The sequence below is a fragment of the Pleurodeles waltl genome, chromosome 6 (assembly GCF_031143425.1).
Source record: "Pleurodeles waltl isolate 20211129_DDA chromosome 6, aPleWal1.hap1.20221129, whole genome shotgun sequence".
NCBI lineage: Eukaryota > Metazoa > Chordata > Amphibia > Caudata > Salamandridae > Pleurodeles > Pleurodeles waltl.
In genome coordinates, this window is record NC_090445.1 from 1,571,715,661 (window position 1) to 1,571,737,677 (window position 22,017).

The 22,017-nt window shown below is 44.0% G+C and overlaps 1 protein-coding gene across 2 annotated transcripts in view; it reads right to left on the bottom strand.

The window, feature by feature from the left end:
* LOC138301144 (cholesterol 7-desaturase nvd-like) overlaps window positions 1-22,017 on the bottom strand; it is a 140,535-nt gene that overhangs the window by 101,102 nt on the left and 17,416 nt on the right. Inside the window, exon 2 of one of the 2 annotated variants that reach the window (XM_069241303.1) lies at window positions 7,697-7,885. The exons of the other annotated variant lie outside the window; for it this stretch is intronic. Coding sequence (XP_069097404.1) covers window positions 7,697-7,885 — 189 coding nt within the window. The remainder of the gene's footprint in view (window positions 1-7,696; window positions 7,886-22,017) is intronic. 2 annotated transcript variants of the gene reach the window in all.

A 22,017-nucleotide genomic window follows, 5' to 3' on the forward strand; every position in this document is an offset into this window, starting at 1 on the left:
AAAAACTGTTGAAATCAGGGGGAATGTATTTTAAGGGAATGGGGATGCAGAGGAAGCAGCCTGTCTGCTGGTACACCTGTGCACGCACCTTTTTGCCATGCACAAGCACGTATAGGAAGACACTGGAGTGGCTAACTGAAAGCATGTCTCCAGGTACTCTGGGTGCTCTTTGCAGCCATGACTGACGCGGTCTTCCCTGAAGGTGGTGGACTGGGGATAGAAGACAGGTGTTCACTGTTAAACTAGATTTACAATTGACCGGGTCATTTTCAGCCTGCCGACAGGAAGGTCTTATTAAATCTCGCCAGCACTAGTGCATGTGCTCTCGCTTGTGGGAGATATTATGTTCTACAAGGAGGTTGGAGCCCTCCACTGCTCACCATTCCTTGGTTTCACTGTCGCTATTATTTGCTGCTCAGCGCATTCTGGCTTCACTTCCTCTTCTTTTGTGTAGTGCATGGACAACTACTGATTGCTTTATCTCAATTAGGATCCTTCCACTGATGCAGCTGAAGGAGGTACTAGGTTTTTTTCCCCTTCCGACTCTTGTGTTGGTTCTTTCCTCCCACTCACCATCCTCAAATTGTCTTTCATTTCCCACCAACCCTAAGGAAATAGTGCTATGACGTGGCCAGCACTGGTCGCATCGTAGCGCTTCCTCCCCCAGTCTAACTGCCCCTTCCACTTGTTGTCAGTGTGCCACTTACCTTCCACCCTGTCTTTTATCACCCTCCCAAGTTGGGGGAGCGTGTGTGTGTCGGGGGGGGAGAGGGGTGGAGAGGGGGCTCATGACCATGGCATACTGCTTGTTTTGTAACATTTAGTCATGCTGCACAGCAGCCAGGATGCTATACAACATGGCTAAAAGGTACTGGTAGAGCCAGTAACTCTGTCAAAGCTAATAGTTCTTGCCGATGCAAAAGTACGGTTTTTAACTGGAGCTCATACAGGTGTATGAGGAGTGTTGCTGGAGGCCCAACTATCACGTGGATTGATACGTAGAGGAGCGGAGTAAATTGGCATTGGTAATATTGTTGCTTGACCACCGACTTTTCCTGCGTTTATGTGTGTACTTCTCTGTCCTCAGCAAGGGGTGGTCATGCCTCACTGGTTTGTTTCTCTGCCAAAAGCATTAACGTAATTCACTCCTGGCGAATACCACATGTTCAACTGTAACATGCTGTATCATACTACTACATAAGCAGTTGGCTATTGGCTCCTGATGGAGCATGTCAAATCCAGGAAATTTGTAATTGATTGGTCTAGCAACTGTGCCTCCTGCTTGGTAAGAGATGAAGCCCTGATTCTGCTAGACTGATCGGTGACGTTCAACAAAGTCAACCGTAGGCTGGCGGAGTGTGGAGTAAAAGGCACCACTCTGACTTGGTTTGTTATGCCTATCTGAGAGAACTTAAGCTGCTAAAACAGGATTCTTTCTAAACATCCTCATTAATCCCACAACCTTCAATTCTGGCTTCCTTTCTGGCGCTCTCCCACCCATTCTCACTATCTCCACATCCATTCTTATCCCCTGATTCAGTCAGACCACCCACCCCCAAACTTCCTAGTTTCTGTAAATGAAACCTTGTATAATTTGAATATAGACACGAAAGGGGAAATTAAATTCCAGTTTAAAGGGTAAGAAAAATGGGGCATTAGAACGAGAAGATGTCTGGAACAAGAATAGTACATTTGACTTTTTTGGTCAGTTTTATAACATTCATATAGTGCTCTGGGCTTGAACATCCAAATACCCATCAAATGTAACAGAATCTGCACTACGTCTACTGACTCTTCAATTTTCCACTGCACGATAAATTATTATTTTTGTTTTAAGTTTGATCATGTTTTCTCTTTTTGGGAACATTCATACCGTGGTATTATACCCTTTTGCCACTGATACAAGCATTTATTCACAGCATAGCAGAATACTTACCAGTTTGAGTGTATATGCGAGGTAAAGCACCAGAGACCAAGATTTATTTTCTTTATCATCAAGTATGATTTCATATGGGGTCCTTAACAACTACCTCCAGGCACAACATCACACATTGTGATTTGCACAACTAGAAGTCGTTAACAAATATTTCCAACAGATCATTATGAAATCGTTCTGCTTTCTCGGACACTCGAGGTCTAAAAAGGTCAAAGAAACAGTCCGTAGACCAAGAGTTTTATGGTCCTTAATGTGACTTGAATAGGTCAGATTAGCAAACAACCTAAGTGCCAGCTGCTACACGTTCCTTGGTTTCTAGGTGGCTTGATTTATTCTTGCTTGACAATACACGGCGGGATATCGGGTACGGACAGATCTTGTGACTATTAGTATACACAGCCCATCAATAGGGACAGATACCTCCGGTAGTGGCTATTGTGAGTGTCCCTGTATTGACTGTACTAGACAGATGACCAAGGTACTGATAACACTAGACAACTAATTTCGGTTCGAAACGTAGACACCCTCTACTCCTGGTTGTTTTGCGTTATAAATCATGCGGAGATATTCTTTACAAATGGATACTATCTCCCTAGGATATCCGTTCAAATATTGTTTTCCTACAGTGTACGAGTACACTTTTGCATGTATCTTCACTAGACGCTTATATTATCAATGCCTTGTTTGCACCGCTGTTATACGGTATATACTGCACCTGCTTTTAACAAATAACTAAATCCGATACAAAGAGAGAAATGTTATGAATTGATTTTGTGTCAATCCTGCAATATGTGATATGGATTTGATATTGCATAAGGCACAAACATAATTAATTTAAATACCTCAGATTCACTTAAGGGGTATTCCTGAGAATGAGTGTCACGGAATGATTACGTTTGGTTAAGAATGAGGATAGGTCAATTACGTTTTTGAACACAACGTTCTTCATTTAACAGCTGCGTCAGATAGTCGATTTTATCCCACACTGGAATGGACATTTGCCTACTTAATACTCAGTAAGCCTGGGAAGTGGAAGGCTACTCAGAAGGACAGCAAAAAGAAAGAATCATAGGTGGGAGGGTAATGGGAGACCTTTGCTTCCGCACAATCCTATCCCAAAGTCGTCGCGGAGTTCCAGGTAGTGGATCTGGGAGGCACTGAAGCCATTCCTCAGATCACATGAAATCTTTACGTTGTGTTCCGAGATGAATGCTACGGCAGTTCCATATCATTACAGGGACAGTTAGAATCGCGGGCAGCTGGTGGCTGTTCATGGTTCACTCTGACTTCGGAAGCTGTATTAAAATAAAAATTGGAAAGCTTGCATCCCCTTACATTTATGAGCTTTAAATAAATAAATGGTAAACGCTGGTGATCAAAGGTGCAACTTTTGCTTTCTCAATCCCCCCCACCCCCAACACCAAGATCACCTGTAAGTTACCTAGTTTCCATAGGAAAACTGTTTGACTTGCCTAAATCTTTGGCATCCTTTGATGAATCTTCACAAAATTTCCCCAAAAAAGTGCCCCACGGATTCTACGGGCCTCGAAAAATGTACTTGCCTTCTCACTGTGGTGAGTCATTTTTTCAGGTGGAGCTATTTTTAGGACCTACTCGCCTTGAGTTGACAAAGAACAGGTGTTCTGCACAAAGTGGAGGAGCAATGAAGATGTCTTTAAATCTTGTTCTTGTCACATTTGCTCTGTGTTCAGAGACAGAGGTCAAAAGTGTGTTTGTCTTGCAATTAATTCTCCTTCTTGCTGCAAAGATCCAGGATTTTGTCTGGTTTTTCCTAACGCACAACATTTACATAGCAAAGTTAACTGTACAAACATTTCCAAAATATATTTCAGTAGTTGTGAAAGCCCACTGCTTGTACTCTTGATTTGTTTTCATCCTATTAATATATTTTTTTCAATCACACAGAACACTTTACTTGGTTATGTGAAAAGAATAAATAAATGTCTTCTGAAACCCGATTTTCAAAGATTGTTAATACATAATATCATTTTATATGGAAAGCTGCTATTGGGAAGGTTTTTTTGACATTTCTTGGAAATGTACTGTCTGTAAATGACATTGTGCAACCACACCATGTTTAGAAATATATTTATTAAAAGTGAGTGTTCAAACAAACCGAGAAACACTCCTGCCCTGATGGCAATGCTATTACTATACTAAGAGGCAAGTAATGGCTCATGTATTCCCTATATGTGGGCTAGATTCTTTTTATACATGGAGCAAACATTTAGTCTATTTAATAAAACAAAGAAGTTCTTTTGTACAGCTGAACATATTTGAAGGTACACTATGTGTGACAATGAAGAAAAAGGAGACTCTCTCTAAACTAAAATATTGGACTAGGATTGCACAAATTGAGACCAGTTTTAGGGTCAAGTACATTACAGATATGGTCGAGTAGATTATTCAAATTACTGAACCTGCAGGTCTAGTAACACTTTTATGATTTTTCAAGGCCAGCTCTAGCTGTGCAAGGAAGAATTTGGAGTATCCATCAAGTGGGGTCCGAGAAAAAAAGGGGAAGGGATATAAAAAAATAAATAAAGGGAATTTCCCAGGTTAATTCCCATAGGAATTTTGAACACGACTACAGCCCAAACAGCTGGATGGAATTACACCAAATTTGGCAGAAAGGTAGTTCTGGTCCAGAAAGCACCCTTTTTGTTATTGGGCGTAAATCCATTCAGTAGTTTTTGAGCAATTAAAGGAAATCCAATTTTGTATATTTAGGTCCACAAATAATTTGCAAATCCCCCCGATGTGTTGCAGAGATCAGATTGGCTACCAGTACTTCAACCATGAAAAGTTGCTGAGTCATAAATAAAATTATTATTAAAAGAAAAAAATGGACACAAATTTGTGACAGATTCACGGCAAAATGAAAAAATAAATAAAAATAAAATACATATACATATATATATATATATCCATATCCATATCCATACACACACACACACACACACACACACACACACAAATACATATACACACACAAACACCCCCCCCCCCCCGAAGTGCATTCTCCTGCACTTGTTTTCTACAAAGCCCCAGGGTGGGCAAGGTCCAAGGGGCACGCCCTTTGTACAAAAAAAAAAAAAAAAAAAAAGAAACCATGGAAGGGGGCTGCGCAGACCCCTCTCCATTGGGCTCCGAGAGGCCCTGAGACCACCACCTTCCCAGATCTAATTAAATACATATTAGAAAATGTAAGGGCGGGGCGGGACACCTCCATCCTGGGCCATATACGCCCCCAGGACCCACCACTTCCCTGGGGCCGGCCCAGGCTAATTAAAGGAGGGTGGCCGTGTGGCCTCCCTCCTGGAGCCATTACTGGCCCTGGGGACCACCACTGCCATGTCCAGCTCCTGCTACCTTCTGAGGTGCTCACCCTTGGGAGATAGTGGTTTGCTTCAGCTGGACAGGGGCTGAAAGTTTTCACCATGTGAAAGCAAATACTAACTCTACTTTCAGCAAGCAGGAGTTGTCAAACAACTCCTGCTTTCTAAAAGCAGAGTTTATCAGTTTTCCTGTGCAAAGCCATGTGGGGGCGGAGAAGCAGATCAAACTATTGCTCCGCATGCAGGAAGCTGCACTCTGCGTGCAGGAGCAATGCCGGCTCCCACAGTGGGCTAGTTGCGACTGCATGGGCCTTGCTCCCCCATCTCCTGGTCCCAAACGATGCACACTGGGTGCCCTGGGTGGGGCTATGACACCCAGGCACTAGTGGACAAGGGATGGTGTCCCCGGGGCCATATGTGGCTAGGGAGGGGGGGCCCTCCCACTTGAAAGAATGTGTTTGGCTCCAGGGAGGTGGTGGTCCCTGGGGTTCATGGGGGTCCGCACGGCTCCCCACAATTTAGTAAGTTAGCCCTGGGGAGGTGGTAGTCCCCGGGTCATATATAGGCCCAAGAAGAGGGGGGGGGGGGGGGGGGGCAGTGCGCCCCACCCTCCTTTATTTTACATAAACCCCCAGGGAGGTGGCAGTCCCTGTGGCCCCTCGTTAAGATCAGTAACGTTCCAGAGAGTTTATAGTCACAGGGCCTCAGGAGGGGTAAACTGTGTGCACCACCTTTATTTATTTTTTGTAGATGTGCTTGAACCCGGGACCTGGCCCACCCAGTGGCTTTTTTTAAAACAAAAACATTTTTCCTGCGAATATGCGGCAAAAATGTAAAAAAAAAAAAAAAAAAAAAAAAAAAAAAAGTTCAAAAGAGCTTTCTTGCCTTGACGTCGAGGCTAGGGGTCAGGTTATTTCTACCCTGCACCCTTTACTTTAGCAAGGCTGTGCACAAAAACTTTAAGTGAAGTGAAGATTACCTATGGAAATCCGTAATAGAAATTTATTAACAAATGGTTTGTTCTTCTGACCTTGTAAAAAAACAGTATGTGGGCAGTACCTTCCATCCCCTTAACACATGAGGGCCATTACTAACAGGGACCCTACCTACCCAGTAGTGAGGCACTCAAGGGATAGACGCAACGCTGCAATTGCAGTTCTTCGGGATACATAAGACACTTCCAAATGAGAGAGGGTGCTAGGGACAGGTCCCAGGAAAATCTAGACTCTAGATACATAATCGATTTACAAACTAAGGTGTCTGAAGGACTACTCAGATGAAGAGTTAGCAACATACATTAACTAATTGCTGATGTCTTTTACTCCAACTATCAGAATAGGACTCATTGAGAATCTTGTTGGATCATATAATAGTAATGCCTCTGATTCACCATTTTGGGCAGGATGATCTAGGATTATCAAATAAGTGACACAAATACTAGTAATTAAATTTGGGATTGGGGTGAAATACAGGAACATATGGATTTTATGACTAAAGAAATGAATGACAAGAATATGAGATAATCAAGGATGACAGGATTAATCAACATGATGGACATTTAACTGATTTTGCTGACTGCTAAAACATACTTTTAAAAGATATATAAAATAATCTTTATAACCCTCTAGGACCGGATGATGTACAATGATCGAAGACCGCTACCCAAGTGAAGATTATTTTATTTGATTCTGTAGAATACTTTTTCCTTTGTAAGTTTTCACTAAATTTCCTTAGTTTATGTATCACGATTTAAGAGATCGTCATGGGGAGGTAATTCCTTTTCAGTTAAGGCACTCGCCTCTGGAACTCCCTACCTCTAGAACTTCGGCAAGAACCCTTGGAACTACCATTCCGAAAAAAATTAAAGACCTTCTTATACTCAACATAGCTTTTCGGAGTTTCCTGCTTCTGGGTTGTTACCTCTTAGCGCTGGGAGGCCTCCGGGTAGCCATGCGCTTTACAAATATTTTAAACTAAATAACAACTATTCATTGCATGTTTACCAGCAGCATTCAATCCAGGGACACCAATGAATGAATGTTTACAGCATTAGTAATAAAGTTTATTTATGTTTAACTTCCATATGTATTACAAGATAGCAAACTAGGCTTGGTGCGTTGTTTGTTTTTAATACACTTCACAAACACTTGAAAATGTTTCACTCTACAAGATACCAAGGTTCACAAAACGCTAAAATGCATATTCTCTCCCCAGCTGGAACAACTGCTAAACACAGTAATAGTTTGGAGACCGGTGCTGTCCCATTGCGTTGTTTAGGACATCTGTCCATCAGCAGGAGTCAGAGCTATTTTGTACTCAAATAAGTGCTGCTGGTATCAATGATGAAAAGAGCCAATAAACATCCCATAAAAGTTATAAGATTTGAGGGTGTACCATTTACCTCTCTCAGCATAGGGGATCCTTTTACACTTTCCATCTTCTCCATTGAACTGCCACCCATGAAATGGGCATTCAATGCAATCTCCCACAACCTTGCCTCCAACAGCCAGATTAGCACCAAGATGAGGGCAATAGGCATCTACTACGTATACCTGTCCCTCCTGGGTTCGATACACTGCAACTTGTTCACCTACACAAAGCAGAAGTGGTTAAAATTGAAAGGACAACATATACATGTCCTACAGCCAAGAAACTCTAGGAAATAAACATTTAACCACTGTTACAAAATGATAAAATGCATCAAAAAGGAACAGTCACTAGCATAATCTACAACAAGGAAGTTTTCCCCACACTTACCAGCCCATAGCAAAACCTGCTCGGCCAACCTCCTTCCGGTTATCGCGTGTACCGGATGAACTACTTTAACAGCTAATAAGAGCTGAGCCTGAAAGGTGGACATAGAGGTCTCAAACCAGGGTCAAATGAGGATGTAAGGCACAATGTGGTTCTGTTCTCACTGATCTTGAATCACTAAGACACATGTGAGCTGTAATGTAGTTGCTGAAAATGGCTCAAATTGTGTTCCAACTGAGTTCAGGTGGGAATGGCTTCACTATTACTAGATGTATATGAAGGGCACTGATATCCAGAAACAAGATAATTATATTGATAAGTCTCCAAACAAAGCATTTTTGTTTTGTTAACAAGGCAAAACAAGTTAAAAAAAAATATTTCAAAAGCTAATGTGTTCTAAACATCCACGCTTCCTAGTCTGTAGTTGTCTTGCAAAAGTGCTTGCATTTCTACATTTCCCCAAGAAGCTCAAAACATGAGAACGTGTTTAAGTCTTACCGTACTTTTGGCAAAAAAGGAGGGTACAATCATCCAGTGTGCATGCATTAAATGTGTTTGCGTGTGCATCAGAAACAGAGAGGCACTAATTATGGGGTACCGGACACTACGTAAGGACTTCAAATTACACATGATCTGTAAATCAGCATAACATGTAGGGGCCTATTAAGTGATGGCCATATTCCTGATGTCCTTCAAAGCTTTTAGGTATTTGAAATAATTAAACATAAAATGCAAGGTTACTGTAATAGAATTCTGTTAATGCAGGCATTTCTGTCTGTAGGGACAAACCCAAACATTAGACATTTGTATATGCATGTATGAATTAGTCACAAAGGTAGCCATCTGTAAAATCAGAGCTGTAAGAATTTGGCTTATTATTTGGGGTGGGTGACTATTCACTTCACAAAATAATCGAAACCTTGTCAGGTTAAAGTCATTTAATTAACCTGACCTCAACACTTTAGCAACTGTGGTACAGAGAGCTAATTTAGGGAAATGGGTACAGTATTTATGCAGTACCAAAACAATAATGTCAATACAAAATAATAACAATAACAAACCGAATTAGGAAAATAGAGCAAGATTTAGTACAGAAAATTACAAAAATCCAATAAAATTTAAAGTATGCAAATAGAAATAGTATCAAAAAGCACAAATACCAATGTCAGTCAAAGACTTTCCCTTCTGACTTGGGCCCCGATTTAGAGTTTGGCAGAGGGGGTTACTCAGTCACAAACGTCACGGATATCCCGTCCAACGTATTACGATTCCATTAAAGCCCATGGAAATTGTAATACCGCAGACATGGGATCGGTGATCTAGAAGAACTAAAGTTGAGAACCCACTTAAATCATTTTGAGGATTGTAGTATAATTTCTGGTTGCATGCAGACAATAATCCATCTAGTCCACGTTTTTTGATTCAGGTGCATTTATTGAATTCCGGCATAGGAAAATATTCAGAAGGTTGCGAGAAGAGACAGCCGACACATGTTTCGCCCCTTGTGGTGTGTTCACCTAGGGCTTTCTCAAGGCATTAGGATATTCATCAGAATAAGATCATTTTTAAATGCAGATGATCCGTATTGATGATACCGATATCCCAGGAATAATCCTGCGTATGGCGCCCAACTAGAACGCCACGTTTAACAGCGCTAGACCACCACTCCATTCCAGCATGTACTCTGCAAATGAAGAACTTCAGTTACAACTAAGCCTTCTCTTTCTACGACTACACAGTGAATAAACCAGCATTCCTAAAAATCCAGCACATTATATAAAAATCGAAAGACCAAGGTGGTATCAGAAAGAGAAAAAAAAAAGGCCATGGGGAGGAAAAAAACGCTACTTTCCAGTGTTTATTCAAAAACATAGTTTGCCTTTGGAAAAGGGGTGTGAGTGACAGCCCGAGGTCCCAAAAAGAGAATTCATCAGTGCATGTCTAAGTATTTATATGCACATAAATCTCAGTGTACAGCTGTAGGATATATGGTCACAGCCGAGCCTGTCCCTGTCCTCTAAGAACTTCAAGAAAAGACAGAGCGTCTGTGTGGGACACAAGAGGGAGTCCGTGCGGTACAGAAAAGAGTGAGGCACAGAAAGTGGGAGTTTGCACAGAAAACAGCGAGAGCGTAACTAAAAAGAGGAACACTGGCAAAGAAAAGAAGAAGGAGAGAGAAAAGCAGAAAAAGAGCATACACCCGAGAAAGCGTTAGCTCTACGTACCAAAAAAAAAAAAAAAAAAAACACACACCACTAAACTAAGCATACAGGAAGTAACAGAAAGAAGACAGAATGAGAGAGGATGCTTACGAAAAGACAGTACTGTCAGTGGATACAAAGGAGACACGAGAGAGGGTGTGTAAGAAAAACACCAACAATAGTGGTGATGGTTGCGTACACCGATTTTTATTTCACAGAAGTGAAACAAGTCAATGTTAGCAAGTCCAAACACGCAGACAGTCAGACTTTTATCATTGGTATTGAAGGAAATCCATCCTCATCCTGGTATCAAACATTTAGGAGTGTATTTTATTTCCTTGAGAAGAACTCCCCTTAAAAAGCTTTTTGCTACTTTTTTTTTTTTTTTTAATCTTTGTTTATTGGTTTTGCAATGTATACATCATATCCTCATAACGAGGTAAGCAACAATTCAATGCGAGTAATTAAAACAGTTAAAACAATGAACATATAACCACTCGTCTGAGCTCCACTCCATCCAAGTTAAACAGTCATACAGCAACTGCGCTTCCAAATGCGACAAGGTTCAGCTGTCATTAACCCACCTCACGTAGTAGAAATGCACCGAGGTCTGGCGGCATGAGCGCCTCGCTTCCATATCTTAGGCTCCTCCAACACCTGCCCAGTGTCCCTGTATTTAACGGCCCACCTTCAGACTCCGAGCCTCTATGACACAGTTGGTCACACATCTCTCAAAGGGTATCTCACTGGGGTTGCATCGTCATTGGATTCTGATTGTCTGAGCAAGTACACGTCCAGTGGAGCCCAGATATCTCTAGGGCGGGGTGAGGGCGGCAGCAGCTCAGCATATGTCTCAAGTTGCATCCTGCCGTACACCAGATTGGACAGCCAGTACTTAAACTTCGGGACCCTTCCCCTGCCCCAGCAACACGCCACTCTACGCTTAGCTAATAAGAGTGCAAAGTCAACATATCTACGACAATCTGGGGCAATTCTCTCAGTGTGTCCTAAGAGTGCAACCAGCGGCGGGTCAGTGGCGTAGAGACCATAATAGATATCGCTCCCTCCACCTCATACTCCAGTACCCTCGGACAAGACCAGCCTAGGTGGAGGAAGTCTGCCCCCTCGGCCCCACATCTATCAATTGTCAGTGGCTCAAAGGTTGTGTCGATGGAGCTTCGCCGGAGTGTAATAGAGACGGTGCAGGTATTTATAGTGTATGATCCGTAGCCTGCTGCTAGCGGTAATTTTACCGGTTTGCTGGCAACAGTATGTCCACTGAGCCTCAGTAATCTGAAATCGCAGCTCCTCCCCCATCTACTACACGCTGCGCCCTCAATACCGGGCTGGTCCCGCTGTACCGAGCGATACAGAGTTGTCACTAAGTGGCGCGGGGAGCTGCATTGCAGCAAATCATGAAATGCTTGCAGGCATGGCAGCTCCCTAGGAAAGGAGGGCGAGAGGGCCCTTATAGAGCGTCGGAGGCAGATATACAAAAAGACCTCCAAGGGGGAGAGGCTGCCATCTGATTTGATTTCGTCCTGTTCTCTAAAGCGGGAGTTCACATACAAGTCACCCCATGTGTGAGTCTGCAATGCAGCGAGCAGCCGCATCCCAGCCGGCTCACAAGTCATCGAGATCATTTTGTGGCCCACGAGCGGCATCAGCGGCGAGTATAGTAATTAACTACCCACCCTAGCAGCTCATTTCTTCCAAGCCAGCTGCGTACACCCCACGGTTAAATCCCTGGGGCCATCCACCACCTGGTCAGGCCTAAAGTAGGCAGTGCTGGGCACCAGCGTCATATATCCCTGCTCCACCGCAAGATGCGCCATATGCGGGGTACCAAAAAAATACACAAATTGCGCCTGCACGCAGTCATAATATAGCTCAAATTCCGGGGCTTCAAAGCCCCCACGTTCATAGGGTTACGTCATAATTTCCCATTTAAGGCGTGGTTGTTTACCAGCCCAAGCCAGCCTAATCATTTGTGTTCTTAGTTCTTTGAAGAAGGGACGGGCAGGGGGATGCAGTATGTTGAGAAACAGATAAAGAAGCTTAGGGAGCACAATCATCTTCATCAGTGGTATGCGTCCTGCCTGAGACCTGTATGCTATCAAGTAACACCCCATAGTTCAAGCGCATCAATTCATGCTTGTCACAAGTGATCACAATGCCAAGATATTTAAGGGAGTTGTCTGCCCACCCGAGGGGGAAATCAGGGGAGCATTGCGCTGTGCGATCCGTCAATGGGTAGATCAAGGACTTTTCCCAGGTCACCCGTATCCCAGAGATGTGGCCAAATTTGACAAATTTCCATAGGACAGAATTTAGGCTGTCTTCTGGGTTTCTTAGATATAATGTGACGTCATCCGAGTATAGCGAGATTAGGATGTGCCTGGAGGGGGTGCGAACTGCAGAGGTGGCATGATTCTGTCACAGCACCGCCGCCAGTGGCTCCATCCCCAGGGCGAAGAGCAGTGGCGAAAGCGGATACCCCTGCCTCGTGCCTCTCTCAATGTGGACCGGGGTGGACCGATGACCATTAATCTGTACAGGGGCCACTGGATCAGCGTATAAAATGGCGATCCATGTCATATACAAGCGGGGGAAGCCCATGCGCCCCAAAATAGCCATCAAGTAGTCCCATTCTAGGGTATCGAAGGCCTTAGCGGCATCTAAGAATACCGCCGCCGCCGAGATCCCGGGATCTATACTCTGCGGTATAGTAAAGAAAGTGTGCAGATTATGTGAGGTGGATCTGCCCGGAATAAATCCAGATTGATCGGGCCTAACCAAAAAGGACATCAAGAGACAATTCGCCAACACTTTCGCTAGTATCTTGGTATCGCAATTAATAAGGGACAATGGGTGATAGGAATCGCAGCGTGTTGCAGGTTTACCTGTTTTCAATATAGTAGTCAACAGGGCCTCTCTCATAGAGGGCGGAAGAGAGTTCCACTGTCTCGCCTCTCGGTAAACCAGTCCCTGCCATGGGGCAAGTATGTCCACATAGGTTTTATAGAGCTCGGCTGGGATGCAGTCAGGGTCCGGGGCTTTACTCGATTGGAGTTGCATCACAGCCTCTCGGATCTCGTCCTGTTCAAGCTCAGCTGCGGAGTTCTCGCAGTATACCCACACCTTTAGCCAAACAGTACCCTCTAAGAGTAACCTTAAACGCCTCCCAGATTGTGACAACGCGGTCTACAGTATTCTTATTGCGGTCAAAGAAATCTGCTATTTCAGCACGTAATTCGCCGCAAAAGACGTCGTCCAACAAAGTGTGAGGGGACAGGCGCCAGGACAAGAGAGGCGGCAATGCAAGGGGGATCCTCAGCTCGAGCACAACCAGGGAATGGTCAGAGTATGTTCGCGCCAGATGCGTGATATCTACCACCCAGGGTATCAGGGGGTGCGATATAAGCCAGTAGTCTAGCCTGGGCCAGCTTGTGTGCACCGCCGAGTAGAAGGTGCCCTCTTCAGCACAGGGATGCAGCCAGCGCCATCCGTCTACCACATCCTGCGCCACCATGTCAGCCCCCAGCCTGTCCGCCGCTCTACGTCTAAGTCATGGCCTCCGTCCCCCTGTCCCTGTGAGAATCTAGCGTTAGATTGAGGTCCCCTCCCAACAGTATATATCTTGAGCCTATTTCCGCAATACTGCCCCAGAGAGCGTCAAAGTAAGAGGGGTCATCAGTATTAGGTGCATAGCAATTAACTATGGTCACAGAATATTGCGACAGTCGGCCCCAGATAATGGTATACCTCCCCTGTGTATCATTTTTAAATCTGAGTGGTGTATAGGGGGTACGCCTACGGACAAGGCTAGAGGTGCCTCGAGTAGGAGGAGTAGGCAGAATGTTGGCTGTATGCAGACCATCGGTCTCCGAACATGGTGCGCCTCCCAGATGTAAAATGTGTCTCCTGTAGGAGTACAATGTGTATCTTGTGCCGTTCTAAATATGCCATTAGATGTCGTCTTTTGCGGGGATCTCCCAGCCCCCTAACATTCCATGTCAAGCAACGCAGTGTATGTCCATCTGGTAGGCCCTGTACCCTACTCCCTGACATCATCGTGTACAGTCCCTAATATAGGCAGTCATGGTCGTGAAAATTTACAATCTAAGAGTGGGGGTTCAGTAGAGAGCCCAATGCCCTACAGATATGTAACTGTGCAGCCCAGAACGAGTAAAATATTTCCTCACCCAGAGGCGGCCCAATCCCACCCGGAATGCCCCCCCCTTTAACTCCCAAACATACATCAAACCATAAACAGGTTGACATTTCAAAGAAGAAAATGGATAACAAAAGTTAAGTGGGGATTTCCCAATAAAAGGACCTCCAGAGGGCTGCCTCAGAAAACCCCCTGTTGTCTATGGGGGTGCCCGGAGTAGAATGTTAGTCCAGGTGTGCCGGTAGCCACCAGTCCGCAGAGGGGGGGCGCACACCAGGACCAGGCACCGAACATCTATGACATATGAACGCTACTGAGAGCGCATGTGGGTCTCATCTGCAGAGAGAAGATCACAGTACCTCAAGGAGCAACCTCATTCTTGATCCGATAGGGTGGAGGGAGAGTCCGACGCCCCCTCCCGGGATGTTTTTGGATCCTCTTTTCCTTGAATCCGCTTTAGGTAGTCATGTACCTGCTGGGGTGTTGTGAATATCATACTCTTGTCATTAGGGGTAACCCTCAACCTCGCCGGATATAACATAGCATACTGTATATTATGTTGTTGCAGTTTCTTCTTTACAATGGCAAATTGTTTCCGAGCTTCCTGAACAGTTGTAGTGAAATCAGGGTATGTTGATAGTGCACTACCCTCAAATTGTAAGGGTTGCTTTTCTCTGCTCAACCGCAATGTAGTGTCTCTGTCCCTGTAATTTAAAAGGCGCGTGATGATCAGTCTAGCCGGGGCGCAGGGTGGCGGTCTAGCCATCAGAGTCCTGTGTGCTCCTTCTACTATCAGCAGGTGCGAAAAAGCATCTTCTCCAAACAACGTAAAGAGTAGCCACTCCACAAATTGTTCCATCCGGACAGTATCCGTCGATTCTGGTATACCCACTATGCGTATGTTATTCCGCCTAGACCTAGCTTCTAAGTCTTCGTTCTTTAGCGCTATGACTTTGAGGAGTTTACCCATCTGCAAGAGTTGTTCTGGTCTTCTCTGCATTACATCCTCTACATGGGAGATTCGTTGTCAGTTATCGGCCCGGACCGTTTCTCTAGCCCAGCGGTGAGTAGGTCCAGTCTTGTGGTCATAGTGTCCAATTTGCCATCTATTGAGGACAGACTAGACTGCATAGTAAGCAAGAGGGCCTTCATTTCACCGAGGCCAGACTGTTCGTCCTGTGGGGTCAGTGAAGCGTCTCCCTCCACATGTTCGGGGGGGGGGGGGGGGGGGGGGGTCTTTTGGCCCCAAATTGCAGCCTCTGCTGCTTTGCATCAGTTTTGCCCATGGTGGTCATGGTAGGGAAATTCCGCGAGTCTACCTCCAGCGTCCCCCCCTCGTATTCCGGACAACAGGGTAGTATACTATACAGTATGCTATGTTATATCCGGCGAGGTTGAAGGTTACCCCTAATGACAAGAGTATGATATTCACAACACCCCAGCAGGTACATGACTACCTAAAGCGGATTCAAGGAAAAGAGGATCAAAAACATCCCGGGAGGGGTAGTCTAAGCGCCGTGCGAAATGGGTGCACTGGTGTAAATAGATCGGTAGAAGGCCTAGGGCGGGACGGGACACCGCCAGCCTTGCACTCTTCCCAGCGCCGTAAACAAGTGTCACTGTGATGTCCTTACCTTTCCGGGCTTGAGCACTCCCCACCTTGAAAGTCCTATCTAATTTTGCCCAGTTTACCCCCTCAGGCCCAAAAGCCTTGGTATCTCGTAGTGTGTCACCCTCTCGCAGGTCAATCTGCGCCCTCCTTCACAGTGGCCTAGGCCCCACAACGCTTTACATGCATCGTCCTCCGGGGATGGCCCAGCTTTCCTGTGTTCTCGGGTGCGGTCTAGTGCTTCTCACCTCCAGCATCGCACCGGGTCCACCGTCGTCCGGCTTGTCGGGCCCGCTAGGCCCCGGCCCTCCGTTGCGTGTTATTGTCCCGTCTCCCTGGTCGCACGTCTCCGTGCCGCAGTTCAGGCCGTGCCTCACCGCCTGTCTGGTGCACTGAGCGAGTGTACCCTTCTCCACAACGCCGCACACGTTTCACTTAGGGCGTCCGCTTCTCCCGCAGCCGCGTTCCAGAAGTGGTACCATCACAGTATTACGAAATAGATTCAATGCGAAGCTCTGGATTCAAACCGTGAGTTACATTAGAGCTACCCTGCAATGCAAACACAAATCTTTCCCTGAAATTCCAATAGCCATGTTATTCTGCAGTACTGGAAATAGTATGTGGCGGGGTAGGTGTAACTATATCAATATGTAACCAGGTAGTAGCAAAGCAATGGCCCATGATATATGCAAATAGGAAAAGAATCGGATGTAACACAAATACATGTATTCCTGCCCTGTTACAACAGAAATGTCTACAAACGTGCATGGTGGCGGCTATTCACTCACAAGGTTTGAGGTATACCTACCAGTCACCAGAAGGTCGCTCTATGGTGAGCAAGTGACGAATTGGAGAGCTAAATAAAGGGGACAGCACAATCGTGGGTGCCATTTCTTGGCAATATTGGATTTGTTTAATATTCGGACATTCGTTCTATTTTGTGTCAATTATTGGCGTAAACATGATGATTCCTGGCACTTTATAGACATCCATTATAGAATGGAATCAATTTCTGGAATAGCGCTGGTTCGGATAGATAGATAGATAGATAGATAGATAGATAAAGTTGGTTATCAAACGACAAGTGTTGAGCAGTTTCCCAAAATATGGCTGACGTACATATCTGTACCTGCCACAGTGTGAGTGCCTCAACGCGCTTAGGGCTGAACGTATGTAATGATGTAACATGATGCTGGACGCGCTTAAGGCTATGTAGCGCAGAGGGGACCGTTGTGGAGCGGAAGTAACGATCACATATAAAGTTGTAAAATTTAAGCGAAATGAACATACATGATGGGTCTCCGACACTGAGCCTGCCAAAACTTCACAACAAAAACAAACAACTGGCCTAAAATAGTGTAGCACAGTCCACAACCTTGTCGTCCTCAATGAAAGAGAATTCTTGAGGTCTCAACAAACAGGAAGTGGGTTCTTGACTGTGGCCAGCTCGTCTTCAGATTTTGTGGTGATAAAAATGGGAATGAACACAGATGATCCGTTCAATGAAGTTGGATCTTTATTGGCCACAGTCATTGACAAGTCTCTACAACTGTCCCCTCTGGAATCCCCCCCAAAGATCTCTCATTCCACACACTCTCTTTTCAAAATTGTAGGCACACAATGACCAACTTCCTGCTGTGCATGAAGTGCATCCAGTTTAACTTACCACAAAAAGTGAGCGAGACTGGCCCTTCATCCTTAGACGAGCAACCTTAAAAACAGAGCCCCTATTTACATGCCTCTAAAAGGGGAATTAAAATTACTTTGTTTATAACTGCATCACAAAGAGGCTTTTCCTGCACGATGAGGCAGTAAAATATTGCACCTTGCAGTCCAGAAATTCCAGCTAACAGAGCACGAATGTGTGCTAAATGCACAGCAACGTCACAAAAGTAGGCCTTAATCAGGGGCAGTCCCTCTGCTATGGCGGAGGAGCATCGCCCCGCTGCTGAAAGCAGAAAAATAAAGGGATAATAAAAGTATTTTATTATCCCTTTATTCTTCTGCTTTTGTATGGAAGGGAGGGCCAGCTTCTTCCATGTTAACAAGTAGAGCAGTAGTGGTGCACTGATATGCGCACTTAGAAAATCTCCACCCGGATGTATTTTACAGCTGGGTGGAGATCAAAAACAGTGCCCCACTTACTCTGGCCTTTCTGCCCGCTCAGGCCAATCATGGCACTTCTTTCATGCTTTATAACAGCATGAGAGATGCGTCAGGATTGGTTGGGGAGGGAAGATGACGAGGCGACAGGAGCAGTGGCGGCAGATCACGGAGGGGCAGGGAAGGATTTTTAATTTTTTTTTGCTGCCCCCCTCTCCGCACGCTGCCCCCCCGTCGCCACCCCTTCATGGTAGCAGCCGCTACTAGTCTTAATTGATTCTCCGAAGAAGCGCAACAAGGAGACATGAAAAAACAATGTTTAGGCAGATGCCTAGAGTATAATATTACATTTTTTTACCACTATTGAGGCAGTGGAGTAGTGGCATGATTCATTTGAAGCTTCATCTCTAACGACTCATAGCAATCTCTACCATCAACTTTAGTCATAAATAGCATATCACAGTGTATGTCAATAAATATTTATTTCTCCCCCAATACAATTTTGCATAGGAACTTTAGCAAATACTACAGCCAAAACGGCTGAACACAATTGCACCAAATTTGGAATCTAGATCTTGATCTGGAAAGTGTGCCTTTTGTGATCTGGTATAAACCAATACAGTAGTTTGAGAAATTGGGGCTCAAAATTATGTATATTCCATGCGGCTGGCACCACCATAGTGAGCATAGCTTACTGGCTGCAACCTGAAAAAGGCTGCTGGAGCCATCTCAGGACTCCGGGACTCTGACCCCAGAGTCCTAAAATTTAAACATAAAAGATAAGGGGTCAGTACATGACTTTCATAACAAAGTGTTAACCCTGGTGAATTCACAATTTTTGCTTTCAAAAAGCTAGAGAAATAGTGTGAACCTTAAAGCTCTTTGGTGGGGTGTGAGTTGGGATGGGTATAGGAGAAGTACCTCCTGCTGTAAAGTTCATACCTTTGCACTACAAAACAATTACCTAAAGACATCTAGGAGTCATATTATAGATATTAAAATGCCCCGATTTGGTGGAATCTGCCATAAAAGGTAAATGACAAGCAACTATCTTGGAGGATTTGGATCTGTTGAAATGATGCCAGGAGGTTGGCCACATAAGTTTGTACTTAACTGAAAAAATAGTTAACACCACAAGGCAATTATTTCAATGTATGTTGAACACTAGATGCCATAATTTCCGGGGCAAATGTTGGTGTACCAAGATATTTCTTTCCCTTGACAAGGACTGAGAAGATGATATGTTGATCTTGACAAATATGTAGCAGACATGGTCAGCAGAACTGTCAGAGAATAAACCCACTCTAGTCAATCACAAAACTGGATTTAAATTTACATGTTTTTGAACATAGTTTATCAAGCTTCACATAAAAAGAAAACATTGGAATTGACCACTTCTAATCTGCTCTGTCAAAATTACTGCAGAATGTGTAATGAGACGGACGCTATATAAATAAGCATTATCTTTATTGCACCCACCATAGAAACACAGCCTCCTCAGAGCCAGCTACAATCCAACTGCCTCAGTTGTTGCCAGGTCACCCTTTGTATTCCTACAATGCCCCCAACACTCCATTAGATGCATCATCATTTATAGGGCAAGTTAAAACACATCTTCCCCTTTAGCACATTTAAAAATAAAGTACAAGCAAATGTATCAATAATATCCTGGAAGAAAGGGGGAGGGGGACCAAAGGAAAAATGAAGACAACATGCATAAATCACTAAGGGTATTACAATATAGTAACTATTGTAACTTAGTTAATTAGTATCTGAGAACATCTTGCAAATAGTGAATATGAAGGCTGAAGAGAAAAGCACAATGTTTGTGAATTTCACTTCAATATGTAATCTTGGAGATATGCAAGTAGTTTCCTAAATCTAGTATTATCTTTGGCTTCACATCAAGTATTTTCACCCATCTTACTCTCATGCTCCATGACTTGACTTCTCCATAACCTTCTGGGTTGGTTGCTCATTCCTAGCCTGCAAATACATTGATAATCTAGACATACTCCACTACTCGCCCCCACTTAACACACCCACTTTTTTCTTGATTTCTATTATGTGTTTGGGACCTATGAACTTTGTTTCACCTTTAGTCGACCAGACAGGTTTCTTCATATATACATATACCATGTCTCCAATTTCCCATCTCTTTTGTTTCATTCCATGCTTTGCATCAAACCTCTTATATTTTTCCTGACATCCTCTGAATTTGTGAGAATGGCAATTACTTTTTCCTTTGCTGCCACTCAACCAATTTGGATAAAGTTTAGTTTCAGCCACTCTGCCTTTGAGCTTCTGAAAAGGCAAGATATCCGTGACACTACTGAGTGTGTTACGATGTGCCCTTAAATGTTCTCGTTCAATTCCTTTCAAAGGCATTTTGGTTTCTACTGCCGTTTGAGCACATGCTCCCACAAAGCGGTCCATGCCCTCCACTAAGCCATTGACTTTCGGCACATAAAGAGTTGTGCAATGGTGTGAAAGAGACAGACCTTTAAGAAACTACAATTACTTGAGAGGTGAACTGTACTCCATTGTCTGTCACAACAGTTCTAGGAATTCTTTCACAGACAAAACAGCTCTTAAAAATTCTAAAACATTTTTTGACAATGGAGTTTACACAACATGCTGATACCCATTTGGAGGTGTAATCGACCAGACCAAATCTCACAATGCATTATAGTAAATAGAAAGGTCCAACAATGTCCAGAGCTACTTTTGACCATGGTTCTTCGGTATGTCCTCTACTTGTTTTGTCTATTCTTGGCCAAGAGTAAAATTCTCTCATTCTGGCCTTAGTCAGGCTTCATCCTAAATGGCCCTCATGCTCTAAAATGATATCATTTGTCGGGGGAAAACAAGCCTCTTTACTCTGTATAAATTTTCACCAACAATGTTCAGTTCGTCACGCACGCTGCAGAATGCCCTTGGACCATCTGATACTTTACGGATGGTGGGCCAACCTTCAATCACAAAGTTCATAACTTGTTTCTGAGCACTTAGCAAGTCTGAGTAAGATGCTGGAGTTGCTAAGTGCTGGTTCCTTTACCCATTATATGGATGACTCAGCCTTAGAACCCATTTCTTTTTTCAGAGGCATTCTAGACAACAACAAAAAAAAAATATCTATCTATATCAACTAGTACATTCATCATACCTGGTAAGCATTCTACCTTGAAATTGTAATCCTAGAGTCCTTCAACCCATCCCTTCATTCTAGGGGTGGTACTTGCAATGTTTCTACAAGCAAATACTTGAACTAGAGGTCTACGGTCTTTTCTCACCAAAAATGGTAAGAACAACAAGAAAAACCTGAATTAAATGATGGCCCACAACATGCCAATGGCCCTCTCTCTATCACGGAATAATGGTCCTCTGCCCCTTTGAGAGATCGTGAAGCAAAAGCTATGACACGTTCTTTCCCCTTCAACAACTTGCTAGATTACCACCACCAGTGCTTTCAAGCTTGCATCTGTAGTTAAAATTGTTTTCCTAGTGACGTTAAAGTGTCCTAGAGTTGGCATCTGAGCAACGCCATCTTTGATGGAGTGTGAAGAGCATTCATCAGAGGACCACAGAAAGTCTGCATCCTTTGTTATTTATAAAAAAAAAAAAATCTCAATAGTTGTACTGCACCAGCAAAATTGTACACAGAGAGGTATTAAGAAAGACCAACAACCACCTTACTTGGTCTTTCTCATAGGTGCTGGTGCTTGTAGGATTACCTCAGTAAGATCAATGTTGGCACTAACACCGTCCCCAATAGGATACAGTTCCTACTCTTAATCTGCATTTGTCTCTTTTTAGTGCGAGTCCATGATCATGTAGCCTAGACAGGATATTTACAAGGACTTCATTATGACTGGCTATGT